Consider the following 18,553-nt stretch of genomic DNA (forward strand, 5'->3'; position numbering starts at 1 on the left):
TGAGCATTACGCTTCACACCCATATACCCTGAGCGGGTTTGACTGGTGATGCTGTGCCAGAGAGGGACGGCAGTGCCCATGCAGGTTGGCTGGTGCTGCCCATCACCACCAAACCAAAGGCAAGAAGAGCTGCTGGGTCCTGCCACAGTACTTGCTATAATAATACAATGGCATAGCATAATATAATGCCTTTGCTGGTGGCAGATGTCACTGGTCTTGTCACAGCAGCGCGATGGCTTGGCAGGGTTGAAAGGGACAGGAATCAAGTGTGTGCCTGCAGAAACTGCAGTGAAAAAAGACCTACATCCCCTTTTCTTTGGGTAATTTCTCTCCTCTCCCATGCTTGCATCCCTGCAGCTTGTCCAGAGGGGCTGTTTGGGGCACGCTGTGAAGAGCACTGTGACTGTGGGGACAATGTGACTTGCCATCACGTTACTGGCGCTTGCAATTGCCCCCGCGGCTGGAGGGGCCGGCGCTGTGAGAAAGGTGAGGCGGCAGCATCCCTTCAAGCAGAGCCACACACCTCCCAGCTCCAACCCCTGCCCCGGGCAGGGACCCCTTCCACTGGAGCAGCTTGCTCCAAGCCCCTGTGTCCAACCTGGCCTTGAGCACTGCCGGGGACGGGGCAGCCACAGCAGAATCCCTTTGCTTGTTTTCCCACAGCCTGCCTGCCGGGATCCTTCGGGAAGGGCTGTGCCAGCCGCTGCGCCTGCCCCCGGGGAGCGCCCTGCGATCACATCACGGGCCGGTGCGGCTGCCCGCCGGGATTCACGGGCTCTGCATGTGAAAAGGGTATGGAGATGGGAGTGATGGGCTCTTCCAGCCGCACTGACGGGCTCTGGGACAGGATGGGTCAAGGGACTGCTGCAGAAAATAGAGGAGGAAAACAGGAAAAACAAGGAAAAAAAATACCCCAAGAGCGAGCGGTGCCAAGGAGCAGCTCTCGTCTTGGCAGCTGGGTGCATGCCTGCACAATGTTAGCAACACAGAGGGAGCCAAGTGGGAAATCAGAGCTATGTATTTATCCAGAGGATTAGCAATAAATCAGTATTAAAATGAGCTCCTGTGGGTATGAGCAAGTCTGGAAGGGCCAGAGGCATGTGAGCACATTCCTTACCCAGAGAACAGGGGTGTATTCGCCATGTCTGTGTGTGTGGGGATGGCAGCTTGTAGGATTATGAGGGTAGGTCAGGCCAGCATTGCAAAAGGCAGATAATGCCTTTAAGTACTCAGGTTTCTTTTCAATCCAAGTCTTTCCTGGAGTCAAGGGACGATTTGCATGTGGGTCGCTTTGCTTTTTGGTCGGCAAAGGACTCTCACTGTCTAAACGGCTTCAAAATCCTGGCTTAAAATGAAAAGGGGGGAAAAGCCTTGCAGAGAGGGGTGGGATAGCCCCTGCTGTGTGAGCTCAGTGCCCTCTCTCCTGACAGCCTGCCTGCCGGGGACCTTCGGTGAGGGCTGCAGCCAGATGTGCCAGTGTGCCGGAGCCACCCAGGAGTGCCACCCGGTCACCGGGGCCTGCATCTGTGCCCCCGGCTTCCACGGCCCCACCTGCGAGCTGGGTGAGTCCTCTCCATCGCTCTGCTGCTTCACGGACCCTTTGCTTTGTCCTGAAAGCTCGGTGCCGGTGCTGAGCCATCACCCTCGGCACAGGGATGGCACTGGGGTGACCGCCGGAGCAGCCGCAGCCTGGGGAGCACGGCTCACTGCTGCGGCCCCAAGCACAGGCTCTGCTGGGTTGCCTGTCCTGGTGTCTTGCGGTGCTTGCCTTTGTCCTCATTGGCATGGCCGAGGTCTCCTCCCGCTCTGTTCTTAGCCATTGCTCAGCTCTTGCAGCTTGGGAGCTGAGTGCATCTGGGCAAGTGCTCACTTGCTGCCTTGTCCAAGCCTGGTCCTGCACACAGACGAGAGGCTCTGACCTCTGCAGTGCCCCTCACTGACTAATGGCGAGTAGGAGTTAATGAAACCAAAACATCATCCTCATCTGTGCTCAGGCTGGGGATTTCCTTCGGAACTGGAGGAAAAATTCCCAGCGACATCTTCAGCAGGGAGGTTCTGCACGTTCCAAAGCTGCTTGGGATTGTTGCTTGTTTGCCTTGAGGCTGCTTAGGAATGGTTTCAGTTTGGCTCTGCTTGGACTGGGAGAAGCTGTCGCATTCCTGCACTTTGGTGTGTGCCACCGGGAGGGCAGAGGCACCTGAGCATGGCTTGCAGGAGCCCGTGGTGTCTGGGTCACATCTGGCACAAGCAGCTCTGGAAGGGATGCGTGTGTGTGAGCTGCTGTATCTGGGTTCCTCGTGACTGCTTTGGAGCAGCTCAAAGTGGATCAGAACCCTGTTGACTGCGCCAGCCTGGCACAAACCCGCCTCCAGCAGAGCCGCCTGCTTCCCCTCGGATGAAGTGCGTGTGTGACGGCACGTGGTGGGCTTTTCCAGGGTGTTTCTCCAGGTTGTCATCCTTTTATCCGCTCTGTTCCTTTAACCCGCAGAGTGCTCCCCCGGCTGGTACGGCCGGAGCTGCGACAGGGCTTGCGAGTGCAGGAACGGGGCCCCGTGTGACCCTGCCACGGGGATGTGCCACTGCCCCGCGGGCTACATCGGCGCTGACTGCGGCATCGGTGAGTGCCCGGCTCAGCCGGGGTGAGCTCCCGGGAGGGGAATGGTGATGGCTGCAAACCCTGCACCCAGCCGGGCTGCCAGCCCTGCCCCGCTCCACCAGCCGGAGAGCAGCTCCTCGTGGCACGTTACGCCCTGCACTGTCCCCATGGCTGTACTCACATTCCATTGGGAAGTCTGCGTGTGAGCAAAGCAGCTCAAGGTTTCCCTCCCTCCAGGATGTCCCGCTGGTCGCTACGGCAAGGACTGTGCAGGGGTGTGCTCCTGTGGGGAAGGTGCTACCTGTCACCCCATCACCGGTGACTGCGTTTGCCCACCGGGAAGAACTGGTCCCACCTGTGAGCAAGGTAAATGTCACCAGCACACACAGGTCCTGGGTGGGAGCAGATTTCCTTACCTGGGGAGCTCTGCTTGTGCTGGGGTGCTCCTGTCTGAAGTGCTCTGTGTGCCTCTGGTCCCCAGGCTGTGAGAAGCACCGGTTCGGGGTGGGCTGCCAGCAGACCTGCTCCTGCCGCAATGGGGGCCTGTGCCATGCAGCCGATGGCTCCTGCTCATGTGTGCCCGGGTGGACCGGGGAGTCCTGCGAGTCAGGTAACCCTGACTTCAATGCATGGGCCCAGTAACTGAGCCCACTCAGTCTGTTCCACAGTGGGTGCAGTTCCCATTGTCCCCGCCTGCGCCTGTTCTGCCTTACCCCATCACATCCCTCTGAAGCACAGAAGGGATCAGGGATGCCTCACTGCATCTTCCCTGCAGAATGCCCACCGGGATTGTACGGTGCCAACTGCCAGCTCCGCTGTTCCTGCCTGCACAACGCCTCCTGCGACCCGGGGACCGGGGCCTGCCACTGCCCCGCAGGGCACTACGGGCCCCTCTGCGAGCACAGTGAGTTGTGGCAGCAGAAACGCCTCTGCCTTTGCAAGGGGTGCTGCTTTCTAGAGCTCTTCCAGAGGGCAGGACCGTAGGACCAAGCTGTGACCCGCTGCAGTCACACACATGGCTGTGTGCAGCACTGGGCTCTTCTCTTACCAGTGTTCACAGGGAATCACACCCAGGTAGCAGAATAGTCACAGACAAGGTAATTTCTATTCTCTATTCTGTTCACTATATGGAGGTGCCTTTCCAAGGCAGCTGAACATGCACATCACCGCTGCACGTCTTACAGTTGTGTATCCAAAAGAGAGCTGCCTACATGTGGGTTCTGCTCCAAGAGAAAGGCTCACTGCTTCTCTCTGGTGGGCTGATGGAGGCTTTGCTGCAGAGTTAAGTACAGCTGAGCCTGGGTTCACCCCAGCCGTGCTTTAACGAGCCCTCCATCCGGCTCCACCCCAGGTTGTCCCCCGGGTTTCCATGGGGCGGGCTGCCGGGAGCACTGCGACTGTGAGCATGGAGCAGGCTGTGACCCCGTCACCGGTCGCTGCCGGTGTCCCGCTGGGCTCCATGGCGAGCGCTGCCAGACAGGTACCCGTCCTCCTCCCGGGAACAGGCGGGATCCCGAGGTGGGATCTCGTGCTGCATGTGCTGTACCTCACCTCCCAAAACAGGCTGCAAGGAGGGAATGTACGGAGAGGGGTGCCAGCAGCTCTGTGACTGCATCGGCAACGCGTCCTGCGACCCGGCCACGGGGCACTGCCTGTGCCCCCCAGGGAAAACTGGCCTCAAGTGTGGCTCAGGTGAGTTGAAGCAGTGCTCAGAAAGGTGGAAAAGAGGACCCAGTCCTAAAGTGGATGCAAACCCCTCCTGTTGGAGCTAAATGCTCATGGAAGGGGGCTTTCTCTTTTTGTGTGTGTCCCCCAAAGTAGTGAGAGGGCATCTCAACAGTGGTCACCTTGCCAGCCTCTATTTGTAGTCAGATCTGAATACAAATGCTCCCCCAGCCTCCAGTGTCCTCGTATTTAGAGCCAAAAGGCTGAGGATCCAACGCAGGAGGAGCACCTTGTCAGCCTGGGGGTGCCCTGTGCCACCAGAGCTCAAGAGCAGGCGGGGGGAAAGGCAAAATCTCTGCCTTCCCTTGCGCTCGGGCTCCCCCACAGCGGGAGGTGCCTGCGCCCAGCAGCAGCATCAGGCTGAGCCCCAGAGCCCAGCGCCTCCCTGCTCCTCCCCAGACTGCCGACCGACCGAGTACGGCCCCGGCTGCAGCCTGCCCTGCCAGTGTGCCCCCAGCAGCTCCTACTGCAACGCTCGCAACGGCCAGTGCCTCTGCCTGCATGGGTACACGGGACCGACCTGCCGGGAAGGTAACGTGTGGGTGCAGCACCACAGTGAGTACTGCTGAACGGGGGGGGACCCAAATGCAGAGCCTGCTGCAGAGGAGGAGGGGTGCGGTGGGACCCGTGCTTGGGCTGCAGCTCATGGCCTGGTGGCTTGGTTGTGGGAGCAGTTTTAGCTCAACTAAAACCAGCCGCACAGTGTAGCACTTCCCAATGCCCTGCCCTAACCACGGCTGACCCCACTGGCTTGGAGTGAGTCCCCTGCGGGTGCTGGGATGCTGGATGGATATATGCCTTGCTTTGCAGGTGGTACCCCCCGTCTGCCATCGACCGAGCACCCCTCCTCAGTCCCAGGTCAGTAACCAACCAACAAGTGGCCTCTTGCAGACTGGGGTGCAGGCAGCAACCTAAACCCGCTGCTCCAAGGTGCAGCAGCAGAGCCTGGCTGCGAGCAGTGGTGCTGGGGGTCAGCCTTGAGCATCTCCCCTCCGAGATGCAGACACAGCCAACAGTGCCTGACCCAGCCCGGTTTGCCTTTCAGCAGTGAAGCCCACCGGCTCATCTCCATCCCAGGGTGGGCTCTGGCCAGGGGAGCACTAGGGCCTGCAGCCACCTCCCGCGCTGTGGCCAAGCGGCCACCTGAAGAGTCAGTGACCTATTGAATGAACTTGTTTACAAGCCGCGTCCTGACAGCCCAAGCTGCTGCTTTTGGAGTTGTCTGAGCCAGGTTGGAGCACCGAGTGTCACCAGTTCCACCACGATGGCACGTGCAGGGCTCCCCGTCACGCACACCGACACCGGCAGACACCAGCAGGAACAGCTCAGAAGCCATTGCTTCTCATAAGCAGACTTTGATAGCTTCTGGCAAATTGCTGCCCTTCTCTTTTGGGTGCTGTTCTTGGGGAGGGGACTGAAATTATGGCCCAAACCAGGTGCTTCTGCAGCCATACTTACGGGAAGCTGTGCACTGGTGGTGTCAGGACTGATGGCTGAAGACCCCCAGCTCTCCTTGGGATCGTGCCTCCTGCGGAAGGGCCACCTCCCCTGGATCTTTAAATCTGAATTTGCAATGGTCTCTTACTGCAAGTTATTGGAGGTGTTGGGCTCTGGCCCTTGCCCACAGCTCTGCAGAGCTGGTGCCTGCAGCATGACCCACCCCACCAGTCCAGCAGCAGGCAGTGCCATCCTCACCGAGGTGCAGCCCCCTCTTTCTGAGCTTTCAGGGGGGCAGGAGCCTGTCTTTCATACCAGGAGTGCGCCATCCCATGACGTTTGCTCCCGTGAAAAAGCAGCCTAAATTAAGTGTGATAATCCAAGATACGCTGTGGATAGACACAAACCTCTTGCCTGGCCCAGTAAATGCAGACCCCTACTTGAATGCTCCCACCCCAACCCAGGACGTGTTATTTTGGTGTTCCCAGCACTGGGAAGGGGATGGAGGTGGGAACAGCGGCTGGATCGTGGCTCAGTGGGGAGCATGGAGCCACAGCAGAGCCTCGGCTGCCACCTGCAGCAACCAGGAACACAAGAGCCCAGCACGGCCCCAACTGCTTCCTCGATTTGCACAAAGCCCTGGGGAGCAGAGCCCCAGCGCTGCCCATGGCAGCAGACACCAGCTCTGCGAAGGGGACGGGCTCTCCCCAGCCAGCACCTCTGCCTCTGCCGCCGCTGCTGCAGCCCAGCCCTGCCCGGGCACTCGGCCTTTAAGTTATTGCCACAGGGGCCAACTGAAACTAATAAAAGGATTGTTTCTTTTCCGACGGGATTGATTTTGATCTGTGCAGAACTTGTCAGGTTGGGCGAATTCCGGTCTAGTTTTATTTCTTCCTTGACAGTATTTTTTGCGTTCGATGTCACTGTTGTGAAGAAATGATGTTAATGTAAGGACGTCGTGAAGGACCAAACCGGTGTCATTAAGGTTGGGTGGTGAACGATCGGTAACCAGGGAGGAGGAAGAGTTTGTGTGTGTGCCAAACGCCCCTGCCCCCTGCTCCAGACCATCCCTCCTTCGGTGACCTCTGCCTGGAGGCGGCCGGGGCAGAGCACCCAGGTTTCTGTGGGCTCCCTGGGCAGCAGCGAGCGCCAGCCCCGCGCCGAGCACCCGCGCCGGGCTCTGCAGGGCCAGCAGGGAGCCGGCTGATGGCAACCGAGGGCACCGCGTCCCACCGGGCACCCGCAGGGGCAGGGAAGGGCTCTGCCTCCACGGAGCTGCTCCAGGAGAGCACGGACACGTCCCTGGCCTTAACCATGGGGATGGATCCGTCCTGTCCTGTCCCAGCACAAGGGCCTGAGCTGCAGCTGTGGCTGGGAATAAATCATCCGTCTGAGGAACTCTGTACCTGTATTTTTATATCATGATTTGTTCTCCTGTTCATATTTCTTAATACCGTGTTTGCCTATCTCTTTCCATGTAGCCAGTGTTGCACTGTTGGATCCCACCTCTTCTATTTAGAACTGATGAAAAACCTGAATTCTTCCACAGTTAAGAGAAATAAACAGAAAGCCTCACTTAATCTTGATTGACCTTGTCTCTCTCAGTCAGTTGCACCTGGCACAGCAGGTTTTAGGCAGCGATTCTGAAGGATGGTTCCTGAGATGTGTGTATGTGGAGAACAAGCAGAGGCTGGAAGGATGCTGCCTCCAGAAGGATGCTTTCCTGTTAGAGCTGACAGTGAGGAAACCTGGCTCCTTGGTGTTGATGTGACACGGAGCTGGCATCTCCATCACCTCTAACAGGTCAAACACAGGCACCCATGGATGCTGCCCCCATTGCACACAGGTCCCTTTTGGACAAGGAAAACATGCATTGCATTGGGATCCTTTAACAGTTTAATGAAAATAGACCTGTTACAGCAACGCTGCCCCTCTGAATCCAAACCCAGGCAGTGCCCAGAGCTGCCTTACCCCAAAAATGCAGCCACTGTTTCCCACCCCAAAGGCCCTACAGTGTTAAACATCCATGGAAAACCCAGATCCAAACAGCTCAGCTGGGACAAGAGACCCCCCCGCCTCAGCCCGCTTTGTTAACCACGTTATCAGTGCTAATTCTGGGGGGAGAAGGGGAGCAGAGGGGACTGCTCTGCCTTGGCAAGGCTGAGGTTCAACCCTCTGTGACCACGTCCTGCTCCTGCAGGACTGAGTCCCTAGGTTCAGCTGTGATCTATGGCATCGCTCCCCTTTGTGCTCCAGGCTCACTCATACAGCAGGGCTTGCCAATTGCTTCTCAGTGCCCAGAGCATCCTATTTCTGGCCAGAGCTGGCTCCCTGAGAACAACTCTTGACTGCACCAGCCTCTGCTGCCGGCTGGGTCAGTGAGTGGCTGAAAGGTGGTGGCACTGCTCAGCCTGCAGGGTCAGAGCCAAGAATAACTGGGAAGGAAATGGGGGGGAAGGAAGAAAATGGGGAATCATGAGAAAAAAACATCAAGGACTAGCTGAGGGTACGGATTTAAGGTCCTGAAGCTCCTGGGTTCAGGTGTGCTCCCTCGGCCCCAGCTCCTCCCATGCCAGGTGCACAGCGGGCACCGGCCCAGGCATCAGCAGGGATGGAGACGGCAGCACGAGCTCCTTCACAGCGCCCCGAGCACAGCCGCAGCCTTTTCAACTGGAGCCAAGCCCTGGGCTGCCTCCTGGAGCCTGTTCCAGGTCATTAATATCAGCGCTGGGCAGCAGCGCCCGCCTGCCAGGTCTCACATTCATCAGCTGCTGTCACAGCCGCTACCCAGCCCGGTCCTGAGCAACCAGAATTGCTGCCGGTGGCTGCTCAAGACAGATGAGCCCAAGGACAAAGGCTCCCCCGCTCCCTGCTCGCTCTGGGCTCGGTCCGCAGGGTTTGAAGGCCCCTGCACCGCGTCCCACGGAGGCACCTTCGCTGGGCTGGCAGCTACACGTCGGTCTCGAGGCGCAGCCGCTGCATGCGGCGCACGTTGCACTCCACGGCGGCGCGGCTGGTGATCCGCCGAGCGCAGGCCTGCGGGAACCAGCCCCGCTCCCCATCCCGGAGCCGCTCCCCCCAGCACCAGCCTGGGGAGAACAGAGCCGGTCACACAGCGAGGAACGGCTGTGGCTGCTGGGGGTGTTGGGAGGGCTGCATCACCCCCCCGGCCCGGCCCATGGAGGTGCCGGCTGGGGGCACCCAGGGAAGGCTTTGCACTGGAGCAGTTTTGATTTACTGCTGCTCTGGGGCTGGCTTCTCACTTCTGAGGTCTCTGCTGCTGGCTGCCAGACACAGCCCGCGCACAGGAGGCACTGCTGACGCAGTAGCCACCTGTAGCAGTGCCACCCTCATCAGCCGCCAGGGACCCACCATCATCCACTGGGACAAGGCAGCAGGCAGCAACACGGACCCCACCAACAGCCACAGCCTCCTGGAAGCTTCTGGCAACTGCTATAACCCCGCTCCACTGGGATCACTGGAGCTGTTCCCCCTCCCATAGCTCCACCTAAGGCAAACCCTCCCCAGCCGCAGCGCCCTTGCCCGCTGGCACTCACCATCCTCTCCCCCCAGCACCAGGACGACGTCCGCCTGCTGCAGGGAGATCTCGTCCGCCTGCTTAGCCAGGTAGGGCTGCGTTATCTCCACTTGGCTCAGATCTGCAGAGCACAGGGGCAGCAGGGACCCAGGGAGAGGATGAGGCCAGGACCCACAGCCCCGCACCCCTGCTGCAGCCCAGCTTGGGTGCCCACCCCCTCAGGCTCCACAGCTCCATTCCCTCCTTGTCCCTGCCCCTCCAAGAACATAGGGAGGGGAAGCAAATCCCAACAGCCTGAGGCATCCCTGGAATTCATTGTGCCTCAGAGGGAATGTATTTAAGGTTTATCGTGACTGATAACTTCATGGGAGGCAATTCCTAAGGAGCAAGGCTTGGTATCCAAGTTCTCCTTTCCATCAACACACATCCTCGGCTCCTTCTCCAGCAGGAGCAGGTAAGAGCAGGGGAGAAACCCTGTGCCTGCAAATGCCCAGGCCCTGGCACAACCAGTACCTCCTTTAGGAGTTGTGTCCGGCTTCTCCTTTTCCCTGTGCATCAGCGCAGCGATCCACCGGGCACGGTCACTCCTGGCAGAGGGGAAATCCGTATCAAAGAGAGCCTTAGAGACAGCATCCGTGCTGCTGGAAATTCCCAGCAGGATAGAGGCTTTCAAGGGCAGTCCGACCGGACAATCATTTGATCAGAGCTTCAGTGTTCAGGTATTTTGGAAGCAGCACACACTGCTTGATTTGGACACAGGAAGCATTATATGGGAATTAGAAGGGAAATCAGAGAGACAGAAGCAGAACCAGGAAGAAACCCGCACACGTCCCCCTTTCATGCGAGCAGGAAAAGGTGCAGAACTTCAGGGGGATTTCCAAGGAACCAGTTTGTCCCACAAGCACCAAGGAGCGCCCTGTGGCATCCCACTCACAGCGTCTCTGCCGACAGCACGACCTCCTCCCGCCGGCCCTCGCTGTCCTTCTCCATCAGCACCCGGAGCAGGAACCCCCCGGCCGTGCCGCGGGCTGTGCCGCCGCTCCCGGGCTTGCCGGGAGGAGGGGAAGGTGGATCCGTGCTCTCCATCTTCTCCACCGTGACCTGGTCCAGCGTGGCGTAGTTCAGGACAGAGTAGCTCTCCTCGCTGCGGCAAGGATGGGAGCGGAACCTCAGCCATGTGGATGCTGCCGGTGGGGACCGAGCTCCCTCCCCTGCTCAGAGCCCCGTGGGTGAAGATCGGCATCACTGAGGTGACTGCCACAGCCAGGACATGACCTGATGCTCGAGGGGGGACACGGCTCTGCAGGCTTGCGAGCCACCCACAAACATAAGCAAGGCCAAGAGCAGCAGAGCTGGCTGCTTCCCTTCCCGATCTCAATTGAAAGCCCAAGATACCCTTGAGATTTCCCTGCGTGCTGCTGGGGAAATGGAGATTTTAATCCCTTTCCAGGGAAAGGAACCACCCCGGACACCCACCTCTTCTTCTTGGTTATGATGAGGACGTCGTTGAAGGAGAAGAGGTAGCAGAGCTTGCCGGCGCCCCGGCGGAAGATGCCGGCCTCCTCGGGGAGCAGCAGGTACAGCTCCCCCCGCTTCAGCAGCCAGCGGGACGCGGAAATCAGCGGGAACGGCTGAAAGGGATCCAGGGCAAGTCTGACTGCTGCCTGGCACACGGGCAAGCCTTCCTGGCAGGGTTCCCAGCACAGGTCCCACACGCCTGGGACGGGCCCCTCTACCAGCACAGCCCGGATTTCCCCTTACCTTCCTCTTCCCGAATTCCAGCTGTTTCTGCAGGGTGTACATCTGCTCCGTCCTCTCCATAGCACGAGCGCCTTCATTGCAGTTCTTAACCAGCTGGAAACAGAACAGCACCACAAGGGTCACCCTGCACACCAGCACTGCTGCCCTGCCGCAGGCAGGAGAAACAGCCAAGCCCAAACACAGGGCTCAAGCCAGGTTTGGGGAAAGGCAGCTGGAGGTTCTCCTGCCATGAGATCTCCAGGAGAGAGGTGACACATTCGCTCAGCCTGGAGAAGAACCAAAGCAAAACCACACCAAAAGTGAGCTTCACCAGGCAGCAGTACGAAGAGGAGGAACTGATCATCGAAGAGAGGGGGTTAAGAGAGGAGGATGAACAATCAGACAGATGGAAGGCAGGACAGAAGCCTTCCACAGGCAAGTGCAGCATCACCACTGTTCACCCACCCCCAGGGTGGCTACCGAGTGCCCTGGCTCCTCTGCCATCCTGATCACGACGGTCCAGCAAGGACAAAGGAGGGACCAAAGAGGAAAGGATGAGAAGAAGAAGGAAAAAACCAAGATCAGGTAAAAAAGGTGAGCAAGGGAGATGTGAACACCCAGCAGCTATCGGAGAAGAGACATCTCAAGTGAACCGATGCAGGGAGGAACACTGAGTCCAGTACGGCAGGCTCATGCCCGGTGATGGAACGGGTCGCAGGGAGGAGAAAAGGTGGAGAGGTGGCAGCCAGGCCTCACCTTGCTGATGGCTTTCAGGGCTCTGGTGGCAGCTCCATAGGCTGCAGTGCACGCCTTCGTTTTCTGACAGACAGTCTAGAACGTCAAGGTAAGATGTTTTAGTGACAGTGCAAGACAGGACCTGCACATCGGCTGCTTCCCTGGGATGCTTGAGCTGCTCCCAGTGCTCAGCAAGCTGAAGAAGGGTGCAACACAGCCGCCTCTTCAGAGGTGCCAGGCAATGCCACTGTGTGACTTACATCTAACAGCAGAGGAAGCCGGGTTACCCTCTGCATAGGGAGAATGAGAAATGAGATCATTGGCAGGCCTCCACATTCTGGTTTCCTTTCAATTTGTTTCAAGGTCTCTTTAAATAAGGGGTTTGTGGCTCTGGAACAGGACAAGAAAGCTCCATTAGCTCTGCTCTTCAGTGTCAAGGTTTTCCAGTAGCTTTCCATGCAGGAGCAGTGCAGCACAGTGGAGGCACTGCCCTGCTGCTCAGCAGCAGCTGCATGAGCTCTGAGTGAAGAACAGACTGACCCATGAGTGGATGCTGGGCAAGCACCTAGAGATGCTGCATCCACCAAAAGGCAAGTAAAGCCATAGATGTATCAACAGCAGACACAAAATAGACCTGTACCACCAGTAGGATCTGAGGATGAGGAGCCTCTATGCATGTTCTAATGTACCACACAGGTACACTTATAGACACCTATAGTGTCCCCATTTATCCCCATCCTTCACCCTTCTTACAGCACAACACAGATCACATCCCAATCACCTGACACAGGCACACAGAGGTCGAGAACTTGAACTCTGCTCAGAAAGGAAGCAGCCTTCCTTAGGGAAAAGGAAGAAAACACGGCTGAGGGAGCCACATGCAGTTCCTGGTACCATCTGCAGCCCTGTAGCAGCCCTGCAGCAGCCCTGCAGCCCAGAGACCCTGCAGAAGCAACTCCTTTGCAAGCCCGAGCACACAGCAGTACTCACAGCAGCCTCTGAAGTGTCCTCTGCTGGTAGACCTCGTTGGAGCAGTAGCTGACGTAGGGACTGAAGTGGTTCAAGGCGTGCTCTTCCACGATGTCACTGATGTCAGGAATGAGGAGGTGCTCCTGGTACCGCTTCTCCAAGTCTTCAAAGAACCTAAGAAGGGAATTGCAACCAACTGCACCACATGACAGGTTAGGGCTTGACAAACTAATGTGTGCTCCACAATGTTCCCACTGCCACTTCCCCGTTTTCCCAGATGGGACAAGGCTCTGGATCCCTTCTCTGCAGCCCAGCTCCACTTGCCTCGTGCTGACCGTCAGGATGTCGCTGATGTTGGAGAAGAGGTGGTGGTGCTCTGTCTGGGTCATGGTCTCCTTCAACTCCTCCGACCTCATGAAGTGGCACACTAGGACGCTCAGGCTGTGCATGTAGGAGTACTCAGAAGTGATGATCTCAAACATTGCCTAAAGAAAGCGGGGCAGTGAAGATGCAACAGCACAACCAAGGCAGTGAATTAGAACTTACTACATCATGTTTACATCCAGTTTGCATGAAGCCGCTGGAAACACTTTGCTCCAACAGTACAGCATTCCCTGTATCATCTCCTGCATTGCCTGGCCTACACCAATAACTTCAGTGTGGTTTGGGACCCTCAGTCAGTTATAACCTACAGCACTAAGATGTTTTCCCTTCCAGTGGCTATTTCCCATCAGCACCCAACAGAGCTGCCTCATCCCCACCACCACGAGCAGGCGAGTGCTTCAGTGCTGCCCAGTTCCAGAGGTACCAGCACCAGGGATCCTGCATGCAGGAGCTGAGCCCAGCCCTGCTTGGAGCTGAACCCTGCACGAGAGGGCCCGGACTCAGCCACACGCACCCCACCGGTGTTTACACTGCGCTGCGGGCACTGCCGAGGGTCCTCTCACCTCCTGCCGCTTGCGCTCCTCGGGGGATATCCACTGCAGGATGCCCGCTTCCAGCACCTGCGGGGGAAGGCCGGGATGAGCAGCGAGGCCGGGACGGGCAGACCCTTCACCACCGAGCCGTGGTCCTTGCACGCCCTCTAGTGCGGTCTGAGGCTCTGCCCACCTCCTCACAACCCGCAGCATCGCCCACCGGTTACAGCTGGTGCTGCTCTGCGGCATAAGCACGGAGGGGTTTGGTTGAAAGGACCTTAAAGCTCCTCCAGCTCCAACCCCTGCCACGGGCAGGGACCCCTTCCATAGAGCAGCTTGTTCCAAGCCCCTGTGTCCAACCTGGCCTTGAGCACTGCCAGGGATGGGGCAGCCACAGCTTCTCTGGGCACCCTGTTTCCCCGGTACCCGCAGGACAACCTGCCTTCCCCCTCACACAAGCACAACCACAGCAGCTCCACCAGCACCCCAGCAAGCCTGGACAGGACCCTGCGTGTCCCAGCCAGGGCTGGACAGCCCCAGGCCATCCCATTGCAAAGACTGATGCTGCAGAACCATCCACTCCCAGCTTGTTGGAGAGCGTTTAAATACACACATCACGAGCAGGGGCCCTACCTCCGGGAGCTGGCTCCAGGTCACTTGTGCTGGGCGATAGCTCTGCACCACGATAGCAGCACCCGCAGGGGACGGCTCCTCTGGGATGGATTCCTCCAGCAAGTCCTCGTCTGACTCATGGCTGACGGAGTTCAGGCCCCTCTCCCGGATTTCCTGGTACAGCCGGGGCTCTGCACAAGAAGAGGCACGAGGTCAGCGAAGCCTCTCCCAGCCCACGGCCTCCATTCCATCCACTGAGCGCTGTGAGCCAGGGCTGGCGCCAGCACGCCCAGGCTGGACTTTGCACAGCACCAGTGAACCAGCAGCTCCCACTGCCCGCAGGCTGCCCCGCGTCTGCCGAGCTGGGAGCGCTCCAGCAACTGGAACGTCATCACCCTCCAGGAGCAGGAAGCAGGGCCGCAGTGGTCTCCTGCTGGTGGGGAAATGGAGGCAAAGCAAGAGCCCCAGGCCAGGGACATGCAGCAGCGCAGGTGGCAAAGGGACCTGCAGTGATTCCAAGCGGGGCTGCGAGGCAGAGGGGATGCTGGATGCTCTGGGGAAGACGGGAGGGACGCAGCACTCACGGTCCTTGAAGGAGCCACCACGCTTCTGCACCCGTTTCCGCCCGAAGGTTCTCTGCAGGAGGAAGAAGAGGAGCAGACGCTGCAGCCCTGGGAAGCACCGAGCTCCTTTGGGAAAGTCACCGGCGCGGCCGCTCAGCAAACACCGCCCTGCTCTTTCGCTCTCGTTTTGTCCGAGCTCCTATTTGCCTTCCCCAAGTGACTCAGCTTTCACCCCGTGTTATCGGGGTCACCATCAAAACCCTTCAGTAGTGGCACCGCTGCCCTTCACGTCTGTGTCTCACACCTGGACTTTGCCTGTACCGGAGTCTCCCTGTCCCCAGGCCTGCTTCACCCATGTCTGAGCACAACCAGCCGCACACCCGACCAACCCCTCCCTGCAGACACCCTGCAGAAGCGCGGAGCAGCCGGCTCCTTCCCATGTCAGCTCTTCCCGGGGACCTGCAGCATCGGTTGGTGACAGGCAGGCTTCCCAGGGCAGGAGTCGTCACCAGCCGCAGGAGCCCGGCCAGCTCCACGCCGGGCTCACAGCTCTGGAACCAACAGGAGCTGCAGGAAAGGGGCCCTGCAGACCCAGCAGCCGCTCAGCACCAGCACAAGATCAATCCCCACGGTTGGGTGCAGAACCCACCTTGCTCCTGCCGGGGCTGTGGGCAGGCAGGGCACTGCCCTCCTCGGACACAGGCTTCAGTGAGGAGACGGCGTTTGGTGGCCCCGGCTCCTTCATGGCCGCGCGGTAGGACATGTTCCTCAGGTTGCGCTTGAGGGCCCCCCCACCGTCCTCCTCCTCCTCCTCTGCCTCCAGGGAGAGGCTGGGGACCGAAGCCCCCTTCGGGTCAGGGCTCAGCGGCTCCCTGCTCGCCGCAGAGCTCTGGAGCCGGGCCGGGTTGTGCTTGGTCCTGGTGGACACGGCCAAGCTCTTGGGGATGAGCTGCTGGGTCCCCACCTTCAGCGCGGCCGGGCTGTCCGTGCTGAGGACGATGCGGCGCGGCTCGGCCGCGGGGGGGGAGCCCATCACCAGCAGGGAGGTGGCATCGGGCACCGTGGTGGAGCTGGGCCTCCCGCTGGGGCTGGGGGGCTCCGGGCGCACGGGGTGGCACCGGTACTCCAGGAGGAAGGCCTTGTCGTCCACAGAGCTGCCGGGAGGGCTCCGAGACATGGTGGTGGCACAGGGAACCCGAACACTGTAAGACAGAGAGACAGATGAGCACTTTCTAGTACTGCAGAGGGCATTTATGTGTAGCTCCCACAGGGAACCTCGCGATAGGCTCCTCTTTCCCGGGATGCTGTACGCAGACGGAGCCCATTCACACACACTCAGCGATGCTCTCACCACCCCTGCGCCTCTCCTGCAGCTCCCTGCCATGCAGAGCGGTGCAGGATGCGCCCAGGCCTTTCCCTTCCTGTTCGAGGTGCTGTGAAAGCCCCACGGGCGCCTCACTACAAGCCTTGTGCTCCCCAAAGCTTGCTCCTGTCCCAGACCGCTCCGGGGAGCGGCTCCACACAACCAAAACCACCGGTCCCAGTCCCTGCAGCTCCTCATGGGGTGAAACTTCACTCGGCTCCTCCTGCACCACCCACACCCCGCGCACCTACAGAGCAAACAGAGCCTCTCACCCCACTGCCTACCCCACTGCCTAGTCTGAGGTAAAACTAGGGTTTCATTCCTCTCGGCTGACACATTCTGTTCCACCTCCACCTCCGAGCAGGTCCTCCTCAAACGCCACAGACCAGGAAGCAGAAACCAAGACTCGAACACATTTCCCTGCATCAGCGAGCGGCAGAAGGACAGGACAGACCCAGCCACAAAAGCTCATTTGATCAAGGTGCTGCTCCTCCGCCTGCCCCTGGCTGCGGGACACAGCCCTCACGGCCAGAGCTCCGCAAACCATCCCGGGAAAGCCTCGTGGCTCCCTTCACCCCCTCCCGAGGGCGAGTCCCACCTGAAGCACCCGGTAACGAGACACGGGCGCACCCGGTCCCAGCGGCGCTGCAGCAACCCCCGTGCCCGGCACCGCGCAGGGGCTGGACCCCGCTTCCCGGAGCTTCACAGCCGCAGCGCGCACGGCCCCGCTGTGCCGGGAGCCGCCAGCCCCGGCCCCGGCCCCGGCCCCGGCCCCCGCGCTGGGACGGACCCAAGCCCGGCACTCACCGCGCTCCCCTCCGCGGAAGAGGCGCTGCCGGCGCCGGGCCCCGCCTCCTCCTCCCGGGCCCGGCCGGGGCGGGGAAGCGGCGTTGGGGCCGGGTCCCGCTGGGGCTGCACCGCCCCTGCCCCGGAGCCCGCCCGCTCCGCAGCCCCGCGTCCCCCCCGCCCCGGTCCCACCGCAAAGCCCGGCCCGGCCCCGCGCCCCTCGGACCCGGCGGGGCGGGACGGGACCGCCCCAGGGAGGGACCGGGCAGTGCCGGCCCCTGCAGCCGGGGGCACCGGAGCTCGCCTGGGCTCCATGCGCGCGTCCCCGCAGCTGCGGGCTCAGAGCTCACCTCCATCTCCCCTCGGGCACGTTAAAGCCGTTCCCCTTTCCTGTCCCTCCATCCTTGTCCAAAGCCCCCCTCCAGGGTTCCTGGAGCCCCTTTAGGCACTGGAGCCGTTCTAAGGTCTCCCCTTCAGGAGCCTTCCCCAAGGGCACGTTTCAGGCTCGCTTTGGCAGCTGGAGGCTGCAGAGGTCACACGCAGCCCCCGGGTCTCTCCGGTGCCACACGCTGCGCCGGGAGCTGCAGCCTCCGGGATTGGATCCGAGGTCAGGCTGCGGCCGCTCCCAGCGCTCAGCGCCTTCACTGGGAACGGGCTTCCCGGTGACCTCCTCTTCTGCCCCTGCTCTGATTCCCCCCCGCCCTAAAATGGGAGCCTTTTTCTCGCTGGGTCGTGGTGAATCTCAAGTGCTTTCTGGATGACAAAGTCCACTTGTCAGCAATACTCTGTTAAAAGACTGTTCCAGGCCCTGCCTGACAATCGCTCCATTATCAGAGCTTTCTTCTCCCAGAGATTTTTCGCCTTTCCCTCCGGGGCTAATGAGGAGAAAGGCTGCAGCCGTCACGGAGAGGCGGAGGGTTTCTACTCAAGGATTCGGCTAAGACTGAGCCCCTTACACGGCAACCTCCAGGGAAGGGCCATTACGCTGTATGCAGGATACCATCATTTGATCACGATGAATGACTTTTTGAAGCAGGGACCATTCATCAGTTTTGTAATGCGTGTTGTTAGTTCAAAGACCCTGCTTTCAAGTCATTTTTGCTCCCAGGGCCCCCGCTGAAACATCTGACCGCTGTCACTGGATTGTTCCCTCACTCTCAGCTCCGAGGCTGGAAGGAAATAGTCTTGACATTTTTAGAGAGCTCATTGCTCACCCATTCCCCCACCCCAGAACGTTCTCGCTCCCTTTGGAGCATCCCTTTGGCAGGACACAGGATCAGTAGCAGTGCCTGGTCCTTCAGTACCTCGGCAGCAAGGGGAGTGTCCACCATTTCAGTGGGTGAAGCCTTTTTGACATCTTATAAACCAAGCACATAAACCATCAGACAACAAAGGTGCTGCACAGGCTGCGAGGGCTCAGCACTGCTGTTGTAGTCAATACAGAGGCGTTCTGCCAGCTCTGGACACTTCACAGCCATCCCATGCAGCCCTGGATGAGATGTGGACCTGCCGGGGCTGCTTCCTCCCTCCGCACCTCCCTGGAACCCATCCCCACACTGAGGGAACTCCAGG

General features: G+C 59.7%; 2 protein-coding genes and 1 long non-coding RNA gene across 3 annotated transcripts in view; 1 reads left to right on the forward strand and 2 right to left on the reverse strand.

Annotated features, from left to right (window-relative positions):
• The window catches only part of MEGF6 (multiple EGF like domains 6), a 39,760-nt gene extending 33,177 nt beyond the window's left edge, over positions 1-6,583 (forward strand). Inside the window, exons 24-35 of the mRNA XM_062614553.1 lie at positions 358-486; positions 664-792; positions 1,431-1,562; positions 2,489-2,617; positions 2,834-2,962; positions 3,078-3,206; positions 3,372-3,500; positions 3,948-4,076; positions 4,160-4,288; positions 4,721-4,876; positions 5,132-5,179; positions 5,367-6,583. Coding sequence (XP_062470537.1) covers positions 358-486; positions 664-792; positions 1,431-1,562; positions 2,489-2,617; positions 2,834-2,962; positions 3,078-3,206; positions 3,372-3,500; positions 3,948-4,076; positions 4,160-4,288; positions 4,721-4,876; positions 5,132-5,179; positions 5,367-5,425 — 1,427 coding nt within the window. The 3' untranslated portion in view covers positions 5,426-6,583. The remainder of the gene's footprint in view (positions 1-357; positions 487-663; positions 793-1,430; positions 1,563-2,488; positions 2,618-2,833; positions 2,963-3,077; positions 3,207-3,371; positions 3,501-3,947; positions 4,077-4,159; positions 4,289-4,720; positions 4,877-5,131; positions 5,180-5,366) is intronic.
• LOC134161579 (uncharacterized) overlaps positions 1-16,430 on the reverse strand; it is a 94,513-nt gene extending 78,083 nt beyond the window's left edge. The window contains exon 1 of the long non-coding RNA XR_009964032.1: positions 16,292-16,430. This is a non-coding gene — a long non-coding RNA (uncharacterized LOC134161579). The remainder of the gene's footprint in view (positions 1-16,291) is intronic.
• ARHGEF16 (Rho guanine nucleotide exchange factor 16) lies at positions 8,346-17,151 on the reverse strand. Its single transcript, XM_062614574.1, has 15 exons — positions 17,003-17,151; positions 15,482-16,034; positions 14,854-14,905; positions 14,291-14,460; positions 13,688-13,744; positions 13,065-13,225; positions 12,762-12,914; positions 12,032-12,161; positions 11,793-11,867; positions 11,058-11,150; positions 10,773-10,927; positions 10,231-10,440; positions 9,810-9,883; positions 9,316-9,417; positions 8,346-8,847 (listed from the first exon to the last, which is right to left on the reverse strand). Exons 2-15 carry the CDS (start codon positions 16,007-16,009, stop codon positions 8,708-8,710), a joined length of 2,100 nt encoding a protein of 699 aa, XP_062470558.1. The 5' UTR covers positions 16,010-16,034; positions 17,003-17,151; the 3' UTR covers positions 8,346-8,707.
• Between the last annotated feature and the right edge of the window lie 1,402 nt (positions 17,152-18,553).

Source organism: Pezoporus occidentalis, unplaced genomic scaffold (assembly GCF_034315485.1).
Source record: "Pezoporus occidentalis ecotype Australia unplaced genomic scaffold, CSIRO_AGI_Poc_V1 ctg176, whole genome shotgun sequence".
Taxonomy (NCBI): domain Eukaryota; kingdom Metazoa; phylum Chordata; class Aves; order Psittaciformes; family Psittacidae; genus Pezoporus; species Pezoporus occidentalis.

What these genes read in the sequence shown, in the direction of transcription:
- ARHGEF16 (XM_062614574.1), bottom strand. Translation starts at nt 16,009, where the DNA reads ATGTCTCGGAGCCCTCCCGGCAGCTCTGTGGACGACAAGGCCTTCCTC. An exon ending in CCCTGAAAGCCATCAGCAAG is followed by an intron (nt 11,151 to 11,792) that starts GTGAGGCCTGGC and finishes TTCTGTTTCCAG; the next exon opens with CTGGTTAAGAACTGCAATGA. An exon ending in GGTGCTGGGGGGAGAGGATG is followed by an intron (nt 8,848 to 9,315) that starts GTGAGTGCCAGC and finishes TGTTCTCCCCAG; the next exon opens with GCTGGTGCTGGGGGGAGCGG.